The sequence below is a fragment of the Stegostoma tigrinum genome, chromosome 7 (genome assembly GCF_030684315.1).
Source record: "Stegostoma tigrinum isolate sSteTig4 chromosome 7, sSteTig4.hap1, whole genome shotgun sequence".
Taxonomy (NCBI): domain Eukaryota; kingdom Metazoa; phylum Chordata; class Chondrichthyes; order Orectolobiformes; family Stegostomatidae; genus Stegostoma; species Stegostoma tigrinum.
In genome coordinates this window covers 43,898,494-43,912,680 of record NC_081360.1, presented here as the reverse complement: position 1 = coordinate 43,912,680, position 14,187 = coordinate 43,898,494, and the positions used below count along the sequence as shown (strand labels likewise).

At 37.6% G+C, this 14,187-nt stretch overlaps 1 protein-coding gene across 8 annotated transcripts in view; it reads right to left on the bottom strand.

Annotated features, from left to right (window-relative positions):
* Nucleotides 1-1,067: 1,067 nt before the first annotated feature.
* sestd1 (SEC14 and spectrin domains 1) overlaps nt 1,068-14,187 on the bottom strand; it is a 127,714-nt gene continuing 114,594 nt past the window's right edge. For 6 of the 8 annotated variants that reach the window (XM_048534419.2, XM_048534421.2, XM_048534420.2 and 3 more), the window contains 3 exons: nt 8,264-8,455; nt 6,780-6,913; nt 1,921-4,355 (listed from right to left, as the gene is read on the bottom strand). In XM_048534419.2, coding sequence (XP_048390376.1) covers nt 4,232-4,355; nt 6,780-6,913; nt 8,264-8,455 — 450 coding nt within the window. In that variant the 3' untranslated portion in view covers nt 1,921-4,231. Of the gene's footprint in view, nt 4,356-6,779; nt 6,914-8,263; nt 8,456-14,187 lie in introns of all 8 variants that reach the window. The other 2 variants (XM_048534424.2, XM_059647195.1) reach the window with 1 other exon arrangement.

The following is a 14,187-nucleotide window of genomic DNA, read 5'->3' as shown; positions in this document are numbered from 1 at the left end:
TTCCTAGTGCTTGATAATCCCTGAACAGGTCCTCTACCCTCGCTTTGCCTGTGTTGTTAGTCCCAACGTGGAACACAACAACTGGATCCTCCCCCTCCTGCTCCAATATCCTTTCAACCCGGTCGGAGATGTCCTGCACCCTGGCACCGGACAGGCAACACACCATGTGGGACTCCCGATCCGGCTTGCATAGGATACTATCTGTCCCCCTAATTATAGGACCCCCTATAACTACCTGTCTTTTTGCTCCCCCCTCTTGAATGGCCTTCTGCACCACAGTGCCATGGTCAGCTGGCTCATCCTGTCCACAGTCCTTTCCCTCATCCGTACACAGAGCAAGAATCTCATACCTGTTGGTCAAGGTCAAGGGCTGAGGCTCCTGCACTCATGAACTCAGAATCCCCCTACGTGCCTCACTTACAGTCACACCCTGTTGTCCCTGAACACTTTTTGAATTTGAATTACTTAATCTATTGGGTGTGACTGCCTCCTGAAACAAAGTGTCCAGGTAATTCTCCCCCTCCCGGATGTGCTGCAGAGTTTGAAGCTCAGACTCCAGATCATTTACTCTGATCCGGAGTTCTTCCAGCAACCAACACTTGCTGCAAATGTGGTCGCTGCTGTTCACAATGGGATCAGTCAGCTCCCACATCATACAGTTACTTTGAATGGATGGGGAGGAAGTGGTGGATGGATGAGCAAATTTGACAAATGGCTTTCTTCATGTGGGGCCATCTCATAAGTGAGCAACATGTATACACTCCTGAACGTGTTAACAAAGGTGATTTATTACTTCTATTCATGAAGATTTCTTTTTCTTGTGATACTTCTGGTTGTTTGATTTATAAAAAATTTCCTGCAGGTTTTCAGTTACTTATGTGATTTTGAATCCCATCTTATGTGCTGCTTCCTATTTTTAGATGCTAACTTGTGACAGCCTGAAATAGAACACAAAAATGACATGGAAATGACAAAACAAAACACTTTAGCAAACTATTTCACATTTCAACCTTTAAAGATGCAAATTTTTATTTGGCATATTCAGTGCCCTTCAGATTTAGAACAGCTGTCTGCATTCCAGGAAGGCTCCAGAAAACATTCTGTGACACTTCAGTAAGGAGCAATGCAGTACTGATAATAACTATTTTCACTGCACTCTGGAATGTCAGTATGGACTTGCAATAAACAAAGATAAGGAAAGGTCAAAAACAACAGTGTGACAATTTTCCTGTAATGACATTTATGTCAGGTCAATAATGCATCTGAACAAATGGATGTATCTCTATGAAGCACAAAGTGAAGAAGGAATGTGTAGGGAGAAAAGAAACAATTAGAATAAAGGGATGTTGTTATCTTTCGCATACAAGGTAAGAGAAAGGCCATCAGGTCCATTGGTACGACACATCCTTTGATGTTGCATATGTACACCAACTCTGCATGTCCTAGAGAAGGCAAAAAAAAGTAAAAACTGGCAATTATTCAAAAGATCTCAATTACAAAATCCTTTCTAATTTCACAGGGGCAATTAGCTATGCTCTTGGGCCATTGCAGATTTCCACATTATTTTCATGAATAATTTACTCTTACAGCATCATTTTTTCTTTCAGAGATATCATTAATGTGTTCTTGAGGACTGAAAGGTGTTAGTCTTACCTCATCCGCAATTGAGTATTTCCTGTGAAAGGAGAACCTATGACTTTTGTTCCCTGTTTCCTTAACTTGTACAGGGAACTCTTCATTCTATCAATTCCAGCACCTCCAAAGTATCACTTTTACATTGGTCTTATATTTAAGAACCTTGTCAGTTTAACAATGGAAGGTTATAATTACAGTAAAGACTCGTGTGATTAATCAAGGCTGAATAACACATCCATATTTTCTGAAATGTTAAAAAAGCCTGAAATCTCAGCAAGATCCTTAAGTATCAATGTAAAAAAAAGTGCGTGAAATATTGTACAAACAATGCAAGGCAGATTTTTAATCCGTATGGGAATCAAGGGTTATGGGTGTATAGCAGGAAAGTGGAGTTGAGAATGATCAGACCAGCCATAATAAGGCAAAACAAACTTGATGGGCATAATGGGTCACTTCAGCTCCAACGTCTAATGATCTTATGGCCTAAAATAGATCCTCTATTGAAGAAAAGATCTATTCTGACCATGAAAACTAAATATGTGACTTTCGTAACTTCCGACAGAAAGCCTCAAAAGCCTGGAAAAGGCTGTAATCCATTTGCCTTCTTTATCAGCATCTCTAACTATTGTATTGTATTTTCTGGAGCTTCATCAAAGTTTTGATTTGATTTATTGTTGCCACTTGTACCTAGGCTTTGCATGCAGCACAGGCAGATCATACCGTATAAAGTGAATAATAAAACAGCGCAAGGAATACAACGTAACAGTGGCAGAGAAGGTGCACTTCTGAACAAATCTTTTCTGAACAATTTCAAGTTTAACATCCTTCCTATAGAAGGGCAACAATACTAGAAACGTATGCAGTACTCTAAAAGTGGCCTCATCAATGTCCTCTACAGCTGCAACATGACCTCCCAAATCGTACACTCAAGGCTCTGAACAATGAAGGAAAGCATGGCAAATGCCTTCTTCACCGCCCTGTCTACCTGAGACTTTACTTTCAAGGAACTATGCACCTACACTCCTATGGATACTCCTGTATTCACATCCATATTGTTGAAATGAAATCACAATTTCAGTTTCAGCTTCATGTCTTAGATATATGCCTATATTTTACGTTTCTGATTTTTTCTTACCTCCATTAATCTTTCTAGCTTTCTACCATTAAACCCAAGCTTGATATCACTTCTTGATTAACCAACACACTGAGGAAGGGCAACCAGGCCTGATACATTAACTCTGATTTCTCTTCACAGGTGCTGCCAGCCCTGCTGAGCTTTTCCAGTAATTTATGTACACTCTTTTAAAGCCAGCAGTAGACACTCACCACAGCTCCTTCCAAACCCACATCCCTAACATCTAAGAGGTCAAAGTCAGCAGATTTATGGGGTTGTCATCACCTGTAAAGTATTTTCCAAATCATACTCTATCTGGAGTTAGAACTATATCATTATTGCTTCACTGTCACCAGGTCAAAATTCTGGAACTCCCTTTGCTAACAGACATACTGGATGCACCTATACCCCGATGATGACAGCAATTCAGAAGCTAACTCACTACCATCTTCTTAAGGACAATAAACACTGCGGCCAGTGACACTACCTTCCCTGAATGAATGGAAAAGTAATCACCGTCCCTTGGGCTTTCAATTTTTTTTTCATACCATCTTGAGGGAAACAAATGTCAGTGATACTTTGTGTACATATTGCATTTTATTTTGCAAGGATGAGAACCATTACTTTCCAATGCAAAATTGCAACTTGAAATGTTGCGCTGTCAAAACATAGTCATTTATCTGTATTTTAAAGCTCCTTATCATCAAATATCATTTAATATGTAATTGCTGTAATATGTAAAACAGATTAGGTATTGAAAAACAAAGAAATTATAGCAAAGGCATTGAAATGTACATTTCATATTGGCACAATTTAAAGCTGCAAATTAAAAAAAAACATTAACTGCAAGAGAAATATTTTATCAACATCTACGAACAGATATAATAAAAGCAGAAAAGTACCACAGCATCTGTCTAAGAACAGTAAAAAGGACTGCTTAGTCCATGGACATTCTAAAATATTTTGTAGCACCATTAAGCTTTTGTACCAACCACTAAACTTAACAGTTGACAGGACTGAAAAGCTCTAGGGGTAAGAACTCAATTCAGTGCAATGCTTTCAATTCCAATATTACGTTATTGTCAGATCTTAATATCATTGCAGCAACGTTAATTAGTCAATATGGCTTCTACAGTCAAAGCTGACAATGGCCTGTATTCAAATGCAAGCTGTGCAGAATATGCATGGAGTGGAGTCCATTTCTCTCACTTGCAGAATGTATTTCTGCAATAATTCTACACATATAATGCACAGATAGGATATCAGGCTTATTTTTCCAAAGTAAAACTGCTCATGTTGTACTCAAAAATTGCTTCAAAGTCCATTATCAAAATTTCACAGTTTACGCACACTTGGAATGCAAACACATTTTCCAGTGTAAATAGTTCCATCATATGCAAAACAAATTTCTGTTATCTCAATGGTATGCTGAGGAGGTGATTCCAGTCTTGCTTTTGACCATACACTAAAAAGGCTGATCCATTAACTGTCCTTTGGAACATGTTCTGGCATCTGTGGCTTCTTTTGGCTAACCAGTCGCATCTTTTCTCGGATATGTTCTGCTGTAGAGGCCATGTCACTTGGGCTTCCAAAGTACTGCTCAGATCTGGAAAACATTGATAACACATTTAAGTATGGAGAGGCAGAATTATTGAAATGTAAAATAATCATAACAGCTGAAAATAAACTTCAATGAACCACTGTGTGGAATTCTGAATGTTTGGTGTTCATTTTGCCCAAGATGATTTGAAATATAATTTCTTCATCTTCATCTGAACAAAGCCACTTAAAATAAACTTAACATTTATTTAATGGAAAAAGGTGTCGCTTTATTGCCCATTCCTACTGGCTCTGAGTCAACCATATTGCTGTGGGCTTAGAGTGACACCGAGGCCAAGTGGAGGAAGGATGGCAGATTTTCTTCCCTTAAGGACACTCCATGTTTTCACAACAATGATTACATGGTCGTCATTAGGCCAGCATTTTAAATCCGGATTTTTATTGTATTCAAAATTTCAACTTCTGCAATGTTGGGAATCAAACCCATGGCATCAAAACATGAGCACAGACCTCTGGATTATTAGCCCAATGAAAATATCAGGCCACTGTTTCCCTTAACTTTAAGAATGTGGCAGGTTTAGTCACCCTCTACAAAGACTAAGGAAATAGTAGAGATTCCACTATTTATTTGGTTTTATCATGTCCAAATTGCCTCTAAAAGAAACTCTTGCATAACTTTACTGTGCTGCAGATTTTACAACTCAGCTAGGGCCTACCTCCACTTTTGATGTTTAGTTTAAATCTACAGGATCTATTCTACTGGCAAATAATTCTTTATGCATTTCAATAGGTAATGCCAAAACAAATGTTACTTCTCTTATACAACCTTGCACAATAAAACTAATCACAAATTTACTGCGAAGTTAGGCATGACATTGGATAATGAACGATATGAGATTCAATTAAATCTCACCACTTCTAAATTACATACTGATCACAATATAGGACATACAGTAAATAATATAACATGATCTCTGAGTTCACAGAGAAGAAGGCTAATGCGGAAGACTAGAGTAATTTACTTCATGAATTTGTTGCCAAGTGTCAGAAGCAAGTACTTTCAAGCTCACTTATAGAACAGATCAGGCAAAAAGAAAAAAAAAAGTCTACATTGTGCAAATTACAGCCTTTAATTTCAACTTCAGAAAAATCTGTTTTCTAATTTTCACATCAGTTGTCATTATGATCTGAATGACATTGTAAACAAGTCACTCAATTGTGACTATTGCACTGTGGATCTACTCAAATTATTAACCGCATGAAGGCTGCCAACTTATTTCACACCACATACCCTCAAATGTGTCTGAAGCATTTCAAACCATTGTAGCTCAGTTTTACTGGAAGGTTGTTGGTTTCTCATTGGGCTCCAAATTGGGATGCATGTCTGCACAGGCAGAGAGCTGGGGCATGATACTGAATCTTACCAGCAGAATTCAATGAACAGCTGATGGGTGGGGGGGTTGGACATGCCCAAAACAGGTGTTGGGTAACAGGAGGTCCCAGAAACTGAAATAAGAGTGACAGCTGCATTGAAAACACCCTGGAACAGACACTAAACAAAGGCTGCTTTCAAGAAAAGACTGCAGCTAGGGGAACAGTAGTTCCCAAGTTTAATGCTTCCTTGGAAATGCTTCTCCAGCCAGGAAAGGCAGACAGAGAAGGGTCCTTCCCAGTCAATAGAAAGAAAATAAAAGTGAATCACACAACGAAGGCACGGTCGAAGACATGGCAAATCCGTATTTCAAATCTGGAGCAGTAGCTCAAGTTATTGTGGAGCATTCACAAAGCTGATACCTTTGCCATCTTATGGACAGTGAGACAGTCATACCTTACCATTTATCCATGCTTTTGCCACCTCTAAACATTTCTTCTTCATGCATATCACAGATTAATAATTTATTGACTTGTTGAAAATTCAGCTTTTCCCCACCTGTCCTGTCCGACATTCAGCATGATTTGTTCACTACATTTGATGAAATCCAATTGGTCCCTGCTTTTGACTGCATTGAATTTAAACTAATCTTCTTCAAATTGCTCCAAGGCTATGTCCACCTTGTCCCTACAGTATGCTTGATATTCTTTCCAACACCCTTCAGTCCTACAATTCTGACCATTTTCTCATGTTTTCTTCTTGACAATGTGAAACAGCCTTCATTTGCCCCTGGAATTCTCTGCCTAAACCTCTCTTACACACTTTTTTTTAAACAAACTTTCAACCACTTCTCCCATCTCTATCATAATATGTAATCCACTTGTTTATCTCTTTAACCAATTTTTTCCACCCCCTTTCTATGAAAGGCCTTTGAGAATTTTCTACAGTATAGACACTGACGGAATAAAATTTTTCCACTTGAAAATGCTGAAGATACATCCATTTTCCCAATGATTTGTGGCTGTTAAATGATACTAGCTGTTCAGCTTAGCTTGAAAGACACCTTGCACAGATGTGTGTCAATAACATAAATCTTACCCATCAGGATAAATCACAGGCACTGTTAATCTGTCTAATAGTGATTTTCCAGTGACTTCAACTTCATCAAATCTTTCCAGAAACTCCTTCCAGGCTTCAGTGTGCTCCTCCAGTTGTGAGTAATCCTTCAGTATCTGAAGAAAAAATGACTATAAATTATGAAACATAATGCATGTGGCATAACCATAGGCTGAATAAAATTCCAATCAACTCTAATTATGCAGTACACATGCAGTTATAAAGTATGTATCAGAATATTAGATTTCTGGTATCAAATTGTTCAAATGTGTGGCATTTAGAGGTGTAGGTTTGACTGAAATGCAAAACATGACTTTTAGAGCACTACAATACACTTTTGTTGACAGAATTACTCGACTTGCTTCTACTTGCTAAATACAAACCCTGAGGCAAAACACAATCTTCAAATTTAAAGATATTTATCATAGATATGTGCATGGGAAGTCATGACTACACATAATTCACCAATAGTGCATTAAAACTAAGCAGAGAAAATTTTACTAGCAAATAACTGGGAAGTGGATAAAAATCATGCATTCTGTAAAATGAAAAGTTTCTTGATGTAAAAGCGTAACTATATTCTCGTCATTAGATTTCATGAAGAAATATAAACATTTTGGATAACTTTTTAATCTGAAAAATAAACGTTTTAGCATTAATAATTAACATTAGAGAGCTACATTTTCTGAACAATGAAATAACAAAATAATGCTAATTATACATCAATTAGAAGTACACTTTTCTTCTTCCCATTCTGCAGAATGAGGAGACTCTTCTAGTGACTACAAAATGGAGAAGGCTACTAAATGCAAAAACGAGCCACGTGGAATCCCTAAAAAGATTAATTCAATTCATACCAATGTAACAGAGTGAACGTGCTAATGCTACAACATTCATTTGCTTTAGTTTCTACAAAATGGTCAAATCTAGAATTATTTAATCATAACCTTAGAAAATGGTTAGCAGATATTTATTCAGAAGCAAGTACTTCCAGTTGCTAGTAGTTCCTATTAGACTTAAGTTTCTCTTTCACAGAACAGAAGCATGTGGACAAAGTGTTTTTGCAACAGCTGTGTAGGCAATTTTTGTGTGGGGTATGATCTTGACTCACATCAATGACCTTCCTATTACAAGTTCAGATCTATATGGAGTTAACTTTGATGCAAGTCAGACATGAAAATTGACCTCAGCTCCTCAGGTCAGGAAGGTAAAAGAAAAATCATCTAGGCTTTCTATTCCTTGTTGGCACCCAGACGCCTTCATTGTAAAGCGAGTAGAGAAATGTCAGATACTGACCGAATCATGCTTGATTACTTGATCATGCCATGTAAATTTACTCATTAGCTAAGCCTATATGTGAAATGTAAATGAGTCACCACATTCAGGAGGGCAGTGAAGAAAAGTACTTCTTAGGTGATATTGTGTATCTAAATATTTCCAGGCCAAAAACAAATTAAAACACAAGCCTTTTCAGCAGCCAAGTTAAATGCACAAGCCAAGTTCAGTCTGTGAATCCGTTCTTCTGATGTCACAGTAAACTGTTTCCAGACTCGGTTCAGTCTTGGTAGTGTCTCGCCTGATGACCTTGTGGTGCACCGGAGAGACTGACACAGCACCACTGTAGCCTGTAGCAACTGTCTTCCATAATCATAGGTGCTCTAGGTGGATCATTAGATGAGATTAAAAAGGAAAGATGTTACTTGGAGCATATTTTGCATCCTATTGATAGCAATCTATTTCATTTCAAATAAAATTTAAAATATCAGCAAAACTGAATTAATGACTTTTTGGATAATAATACATCATTAAAAATACCTTAGTCTTCTCTAAACAGACACATTGATTAAGCAAGCAGGATATTTTAAGTCATTGAATAGTTCACATGTTCAACTATCAAGAAGCAATGTTCTGCTTTCCTATAATTTTGTATAGTCTGCCACCATACACCTGTGTTTAACCAGGATGAGGACATTAACACGAATGCTAAATTGGCAGCTAAGGTTAATATTAGTGTTAAAGTCTTTGGAAATATGTAAATAAGTGTTTAAATACGGCTCCGTTTACAAACATTTGACAGATCTTTTAGCACTTTCTGATGTCATAATACTCGCCGATTTCTCTCTTCCCAAAGTCCAAAATATTCTTCGATAACAATTTTCATTTTTCTTCCAGTCTAGTATACTCTACTTGCTGCTCACATTATGGATAAATGTTATTTGCATTTTGCTTTGTTGATTTTTACAATTTTGTTCACAACAAAAACCTGGTTCTTCACGACTAGCCATCCTAGCTCTTGCTCCCATTATTCTGTTTTCATATTTCATATTTCATTAAGTTCAACATAAAATTCAGTAACTGTGCCAGCTTTGGCACAACAGAAGCATTTTCATCTCTCAACCCAAAATATTGAGGAAATCACACTCCCTCCTAGGATTGCCGCACATCATTTCAGTTGAGATCAATGTTCCCATTATGCTGCACAAATCCATAGCTGTGCTTTATCTTGGAAGATAACATGAAGGCCTTGTTTCAGGTTAAATACCACATTATCCATCCATGCAAAAAAAATTAATGTAACACGTTTAAAATTAACTGGCCATAATATGACAAAAGAATTTGACAATAATAATGAGACTCTAATGCAGTACTGAAGAAGTGTCGCATTGTTGAAGGTATCGTTTCTCGGAAGTATCAACTTTCACAGTTATTTGCAAGCTCAGATGGATTCTTTGATGCAGCTAGTATTTTGAAGCTTTAGTTTTGTTTCTTTCCATGCCATTACACAATCTACTGAGCCATTTCCACACACTTCTGTTGTTTTAACGTTATTTCACTACCTGGTGGGATTAATTTTCATATAGCATGCCCAAATTTAGCAATCCTCTAAAAGATTTCAATCTCTCAATTTTCATCCTGTTCTGATAAAGGTTACATCTGAAATATTAACTTAACAGTTTTCAGCAGATGCAAAATGACTGCCAAGTATTCCGAATACTTTTTAAAAATTTGTTAATATTCTCAGTATGGCCTCTTCATCTTGTCCAGTTTTACAAAAATGACTTTGAGTTTTTGGTTCTGATGAAGGGTCTATGTCTGAACATTTAACATGTCCTCCTTTACTGCATACTGGTCTTCCAATATTTTGTTTTAAACTCACTACAATTGCGATGAAGAAACATTGCCCACGGTCAAAGCAGGAGTGGCACTTGGGAAAACAAAACTCAGCAAAATTCAAGAAATTTCATGCAGATATTTGGAAATATATTGTTCCAGAACAGCAAGTTTTATAGGATGCAATATTGGGTAACAAGGGTAAAATATTTTTGTTAGCCTGACCGCCCTAGATGTAATTCCACTGCACAGTACCTGCCATATTGGAACCTTTAATGTTCATTTCTAATCTGAAAAATGGGTGGTGTGACCATATTTCTTATTATTTTGGTTCAGGTGGTCTAAGCATCTACATTTTACCTAACTGCCAATGTTAAGGAATGTGAATTTAGAGGCCTAAATCTATGGAACTAATTAAAATCTGAACAACAGTTTGACAGTTTGAGTTCACTTTTTAAAAAAAAAGCTGCAAATAAAGAACTGACATCAGTGCAATTAAAACATGACTGGTTGATTGATATCCCTTCAGGAATGAAATTTGTCATCCTCCCATGGCTGAACCAATATATGACTCTAATGTTCTGAGGAACGGTCACCGGACCCTAAACGTTAACCTTGTTTTTTTTTTCTTCACAGATGATGCCAGACCTGCTGAACTTTTCCAACAACTTTGTTTTTGTACCTGATTCGCAGCATCCGTAGTTCTTTTGGCTCTTACTCCAACGTCACACCTGTTTAGTTGACTCTTTGCAAGTCATTCAGTTGCATAAGTTAACTTACAGCTATCTTGTCTGGGAAAATAGGGAAGGATGATAAATCCAAATCTTGCCAGCAATGCACATATTCCAGAAATTGCTTTTTTTTAAAAAGAAGAAAACATTTGGAATATTGCTCATCTATTTATGTAAATGTTTTCTTTACCTCCACACTTTGGGCCTATTAGTATTTGTTCTTATATTTATGAAGTGTGAGGAGGATAATGTTCGAGTTGAAAAGGACATAGTCATACTGGTGAAACGTATGAACAAGTAGCAGATTAGATTAAATGCACAGACATATGACATAGTTTATTTTGGTAGCAAGAACATAGAGACGCAATATAAAGTAAAGAAAATAATTCTAAAGGTGGTGCAAGCACAGAGGGATTCAGACGCACAAATCATTAAAAACAGAGAAAAGCAGGTTGAGAGCCTGGTTAATACAGCATACAGGTCTTAGGTTACGTAAATAGGGTCATGGAGTAGAAAAGCGAGGAAGCTACAATAAAACTGTATAAAAACAATAAATCAGCTTCACCTGGAACACTATGTCCAGTTCTGGACATCACGCTTCAGATATGAAAATAACAAAGAGGGTGAGCAGAGATTCTGAGAATAGTTCTGTGGTGTGAGAAACTTCAGTTACATGGGGAGAGCAAAGAAGCTGGGATAGTTCTTCCAGATAAAGAAAGAGAGGTGTTCAAAATCATGAGGGGTCTGGACAGAGTTGATATGGCAAATCTGTTCCCATAGATGGAAGCGTTGAGAACCAGAGGAAACTGATTTATAAGATACTTGGCAAAGGCCATAACAGCAACATGAGTAGTTACTTATTTCTACACAACAAGTGGTAAGGATTTGGATTTCAATGTTTGATAATACAGTGGAGGCAAATTCAATCACAGCTTTCCAAACAGATTTAAATAATAATCTGGAGGGACAAAACAAAAATCAGGACTTCAGGGAAAACACAGAGCAGACGGAACTATGCAAATTCCTCTTGCAGTGAACTGGCATGGAATTGACAGGCCAATATGCTCTAATTATATTCATGGTTTAACAGTGCAACAAATGAAGCAAAAGCATTTTAGCATTACTACTTCACTCGATGTTATAACACTGACCCCTACAGTTGTAAAAATGGGAACAACTACAAATTTCCTGTCAGAGAATATAACTGAAATCATGCCATGGCTACAATTTCCCTCCCTGAAATTGAGCAGAAGGGCAAATGATCAGGCACATTGACTCTGGAGAGATATTTGACTCATTACTGTCATCTCGGCTATGAGGTGTTGAGTGAGAAGGCCCATAAGGAACCCTCTCAGCTCATCAGCAACTAGGGCCCTTAAATAGTCAATTAACAACCACATCAGAGCCTCAATGTGCCACTAAACTAGATACTTGCTTTCCTGACAGGCGAGACAAGTGGTCTGTTTCCCACACCATTGCAACCTGCCTGCTGTGTTTTGGAATGTGGTGGGTGAGGAGGTAGGTTGGCTCAATTTACCTCACTCTTTGGGGGTGGGGGTGGAGTTGTTACTGCTGTGAAACTGGAAGTCACCCCTTACACCCTCTGGCTTTTCAATCAGTGAACCAGAAAGAAAGGTTAAAGCACATGTACTTGAACATACGATTTGCAGGAGGAGCAAGCACTTGGCCCCTCCAGCCTGCCCTGCCATTCAACAAAATCATGGTTGATCTGGTATTTCAACTTTCTTGCCTACCCACGATAACATTTCACACCCTTGCTTGGCAAGAGGCTACCTATCCCTATGTTAAAAATATTAAAAGGCTTTATTTGTTTTTTTTTGAGGAAGAGAGTTTGAAGACTCACAACCATACGTGAAAAAAATGGGTGACGTCCTTTTCTTTTAAAAGGATGACCCCAACTCTGGATTCTCCCACAAGAGGAAACAACCTTTTCACTTATGTCTTTGTTGATACTCCTCAGGATCCTATTCTTTACAATCAAGTCCCCCCCTTACTCTTCTAAACTCCAACAGATACAAATCAAATCTATTGAACATTTCCTCTGAAGACAACTCATCCATTCCAGATATTAATCTGGCAAACGTTCCCTGAATTGCCTCCAATACATTTACCTTCTTCCTTAAATAAGGAGAACAATACCATGAAGAGTAACCCAGATGTTCGCCTACCAATGCCTGGCATAGTTGATTCATTACCTCCCTACTTTCATATTAAATTCTCACTGTAATATTTTAAAACATACCAGGTATGAGCTTTACAAAAAATTATATGACCAGCAAGTCAGCTGGGAAGATAATTGCTAAGGTTTTTCCTGACTTGCCTGTTACCACCAGCATAGAGAGTGCTATTTAGTGAGGGGGAGACAGAGATTTAGCGAGAGTGAGACAAACAGGCCAAAATCAGATTCGTTAAGAGGAAGAGGCCGAACAGTAGTGACGTTTACACGTTCCTATTAACAGTCTAAAGGAGTCAAGTCCAGGCAGAATTCCTGAGGTGCTTAGAAGTTAGTGAGAAGAAAGCTCGAAGTGGAAGGCAGTGGAAGTGCCAGGGAGGAAGACATCCTACAAAGATACTAAAAATATGAGTAATATGTGAGCTGAGTTAGCAGCTTCTTATAAGGATCCTGGGCAAAGACATTGGTTAAAGAAAACAATATTGAGTGAAGGTGCAAAATGTTGCCCAAAGGGAATGGATTCTCGCCTGACAACTGAGTAAGAAGCTTTAGTATGGGCATGGGAGGATTCTTCAATGTTTGAATGACTGTAACAATATTACTGGGGTAAAAGTTTATTTTTTTGATATTTATATATGGTATAATGGTGTTTGTGGCCTTCTTTCATGCAATAAACTTTTATGTTCTTTTGTTAAAGTAAAACGGCAGCCTTGCATATGTTCAGTGACTGATGCCATAACAAACAAAAATGGAAAAATAAAACTTACAGACTATCAAGCCAGGTCTTACACTGTGATCTGACCTGTCCAGTATTATCATAAGCTGGGATCATAACAACAGCTAGATCCACCTGGTTTTTGGAGCTCCTGAAATCTTATTATTTAGATAATATACTTCATTTTAGGTTCTTGCTGCCAAAATTGATAAATTTCACATATTCCCATATAATACTCCATTTGTCAGATATTTACCACATGCCCTATCTAAATCCCACTGTAGTCTCCTTATGTCCTCTTCACAAAATTATATTCCTACCAATCTTTGTTTAATCAGCTAATTTAGCAGCCAGACACATCTGTTCCTTCGTCCAAAGCCATTTATATTAAATGCAAACAGCTGAAATCCCAGTGATAATCCTTATGCTTGTTACATCTTGCCAATTAGATAATTACCTCTTTATGTTTACTCTATGTCCTGTTAGCTAGCCAATTTTATTTATATCTACATCAATATGTTATTTTTAATACTATAGGCTTTTATATCCTGCAACAATCTTTGATTATTTGATATGGCACCTTATTAAATGTCTTCTGGAAGACTCGTACAGAACATCCACGGGTTCTCCTTTACCCAT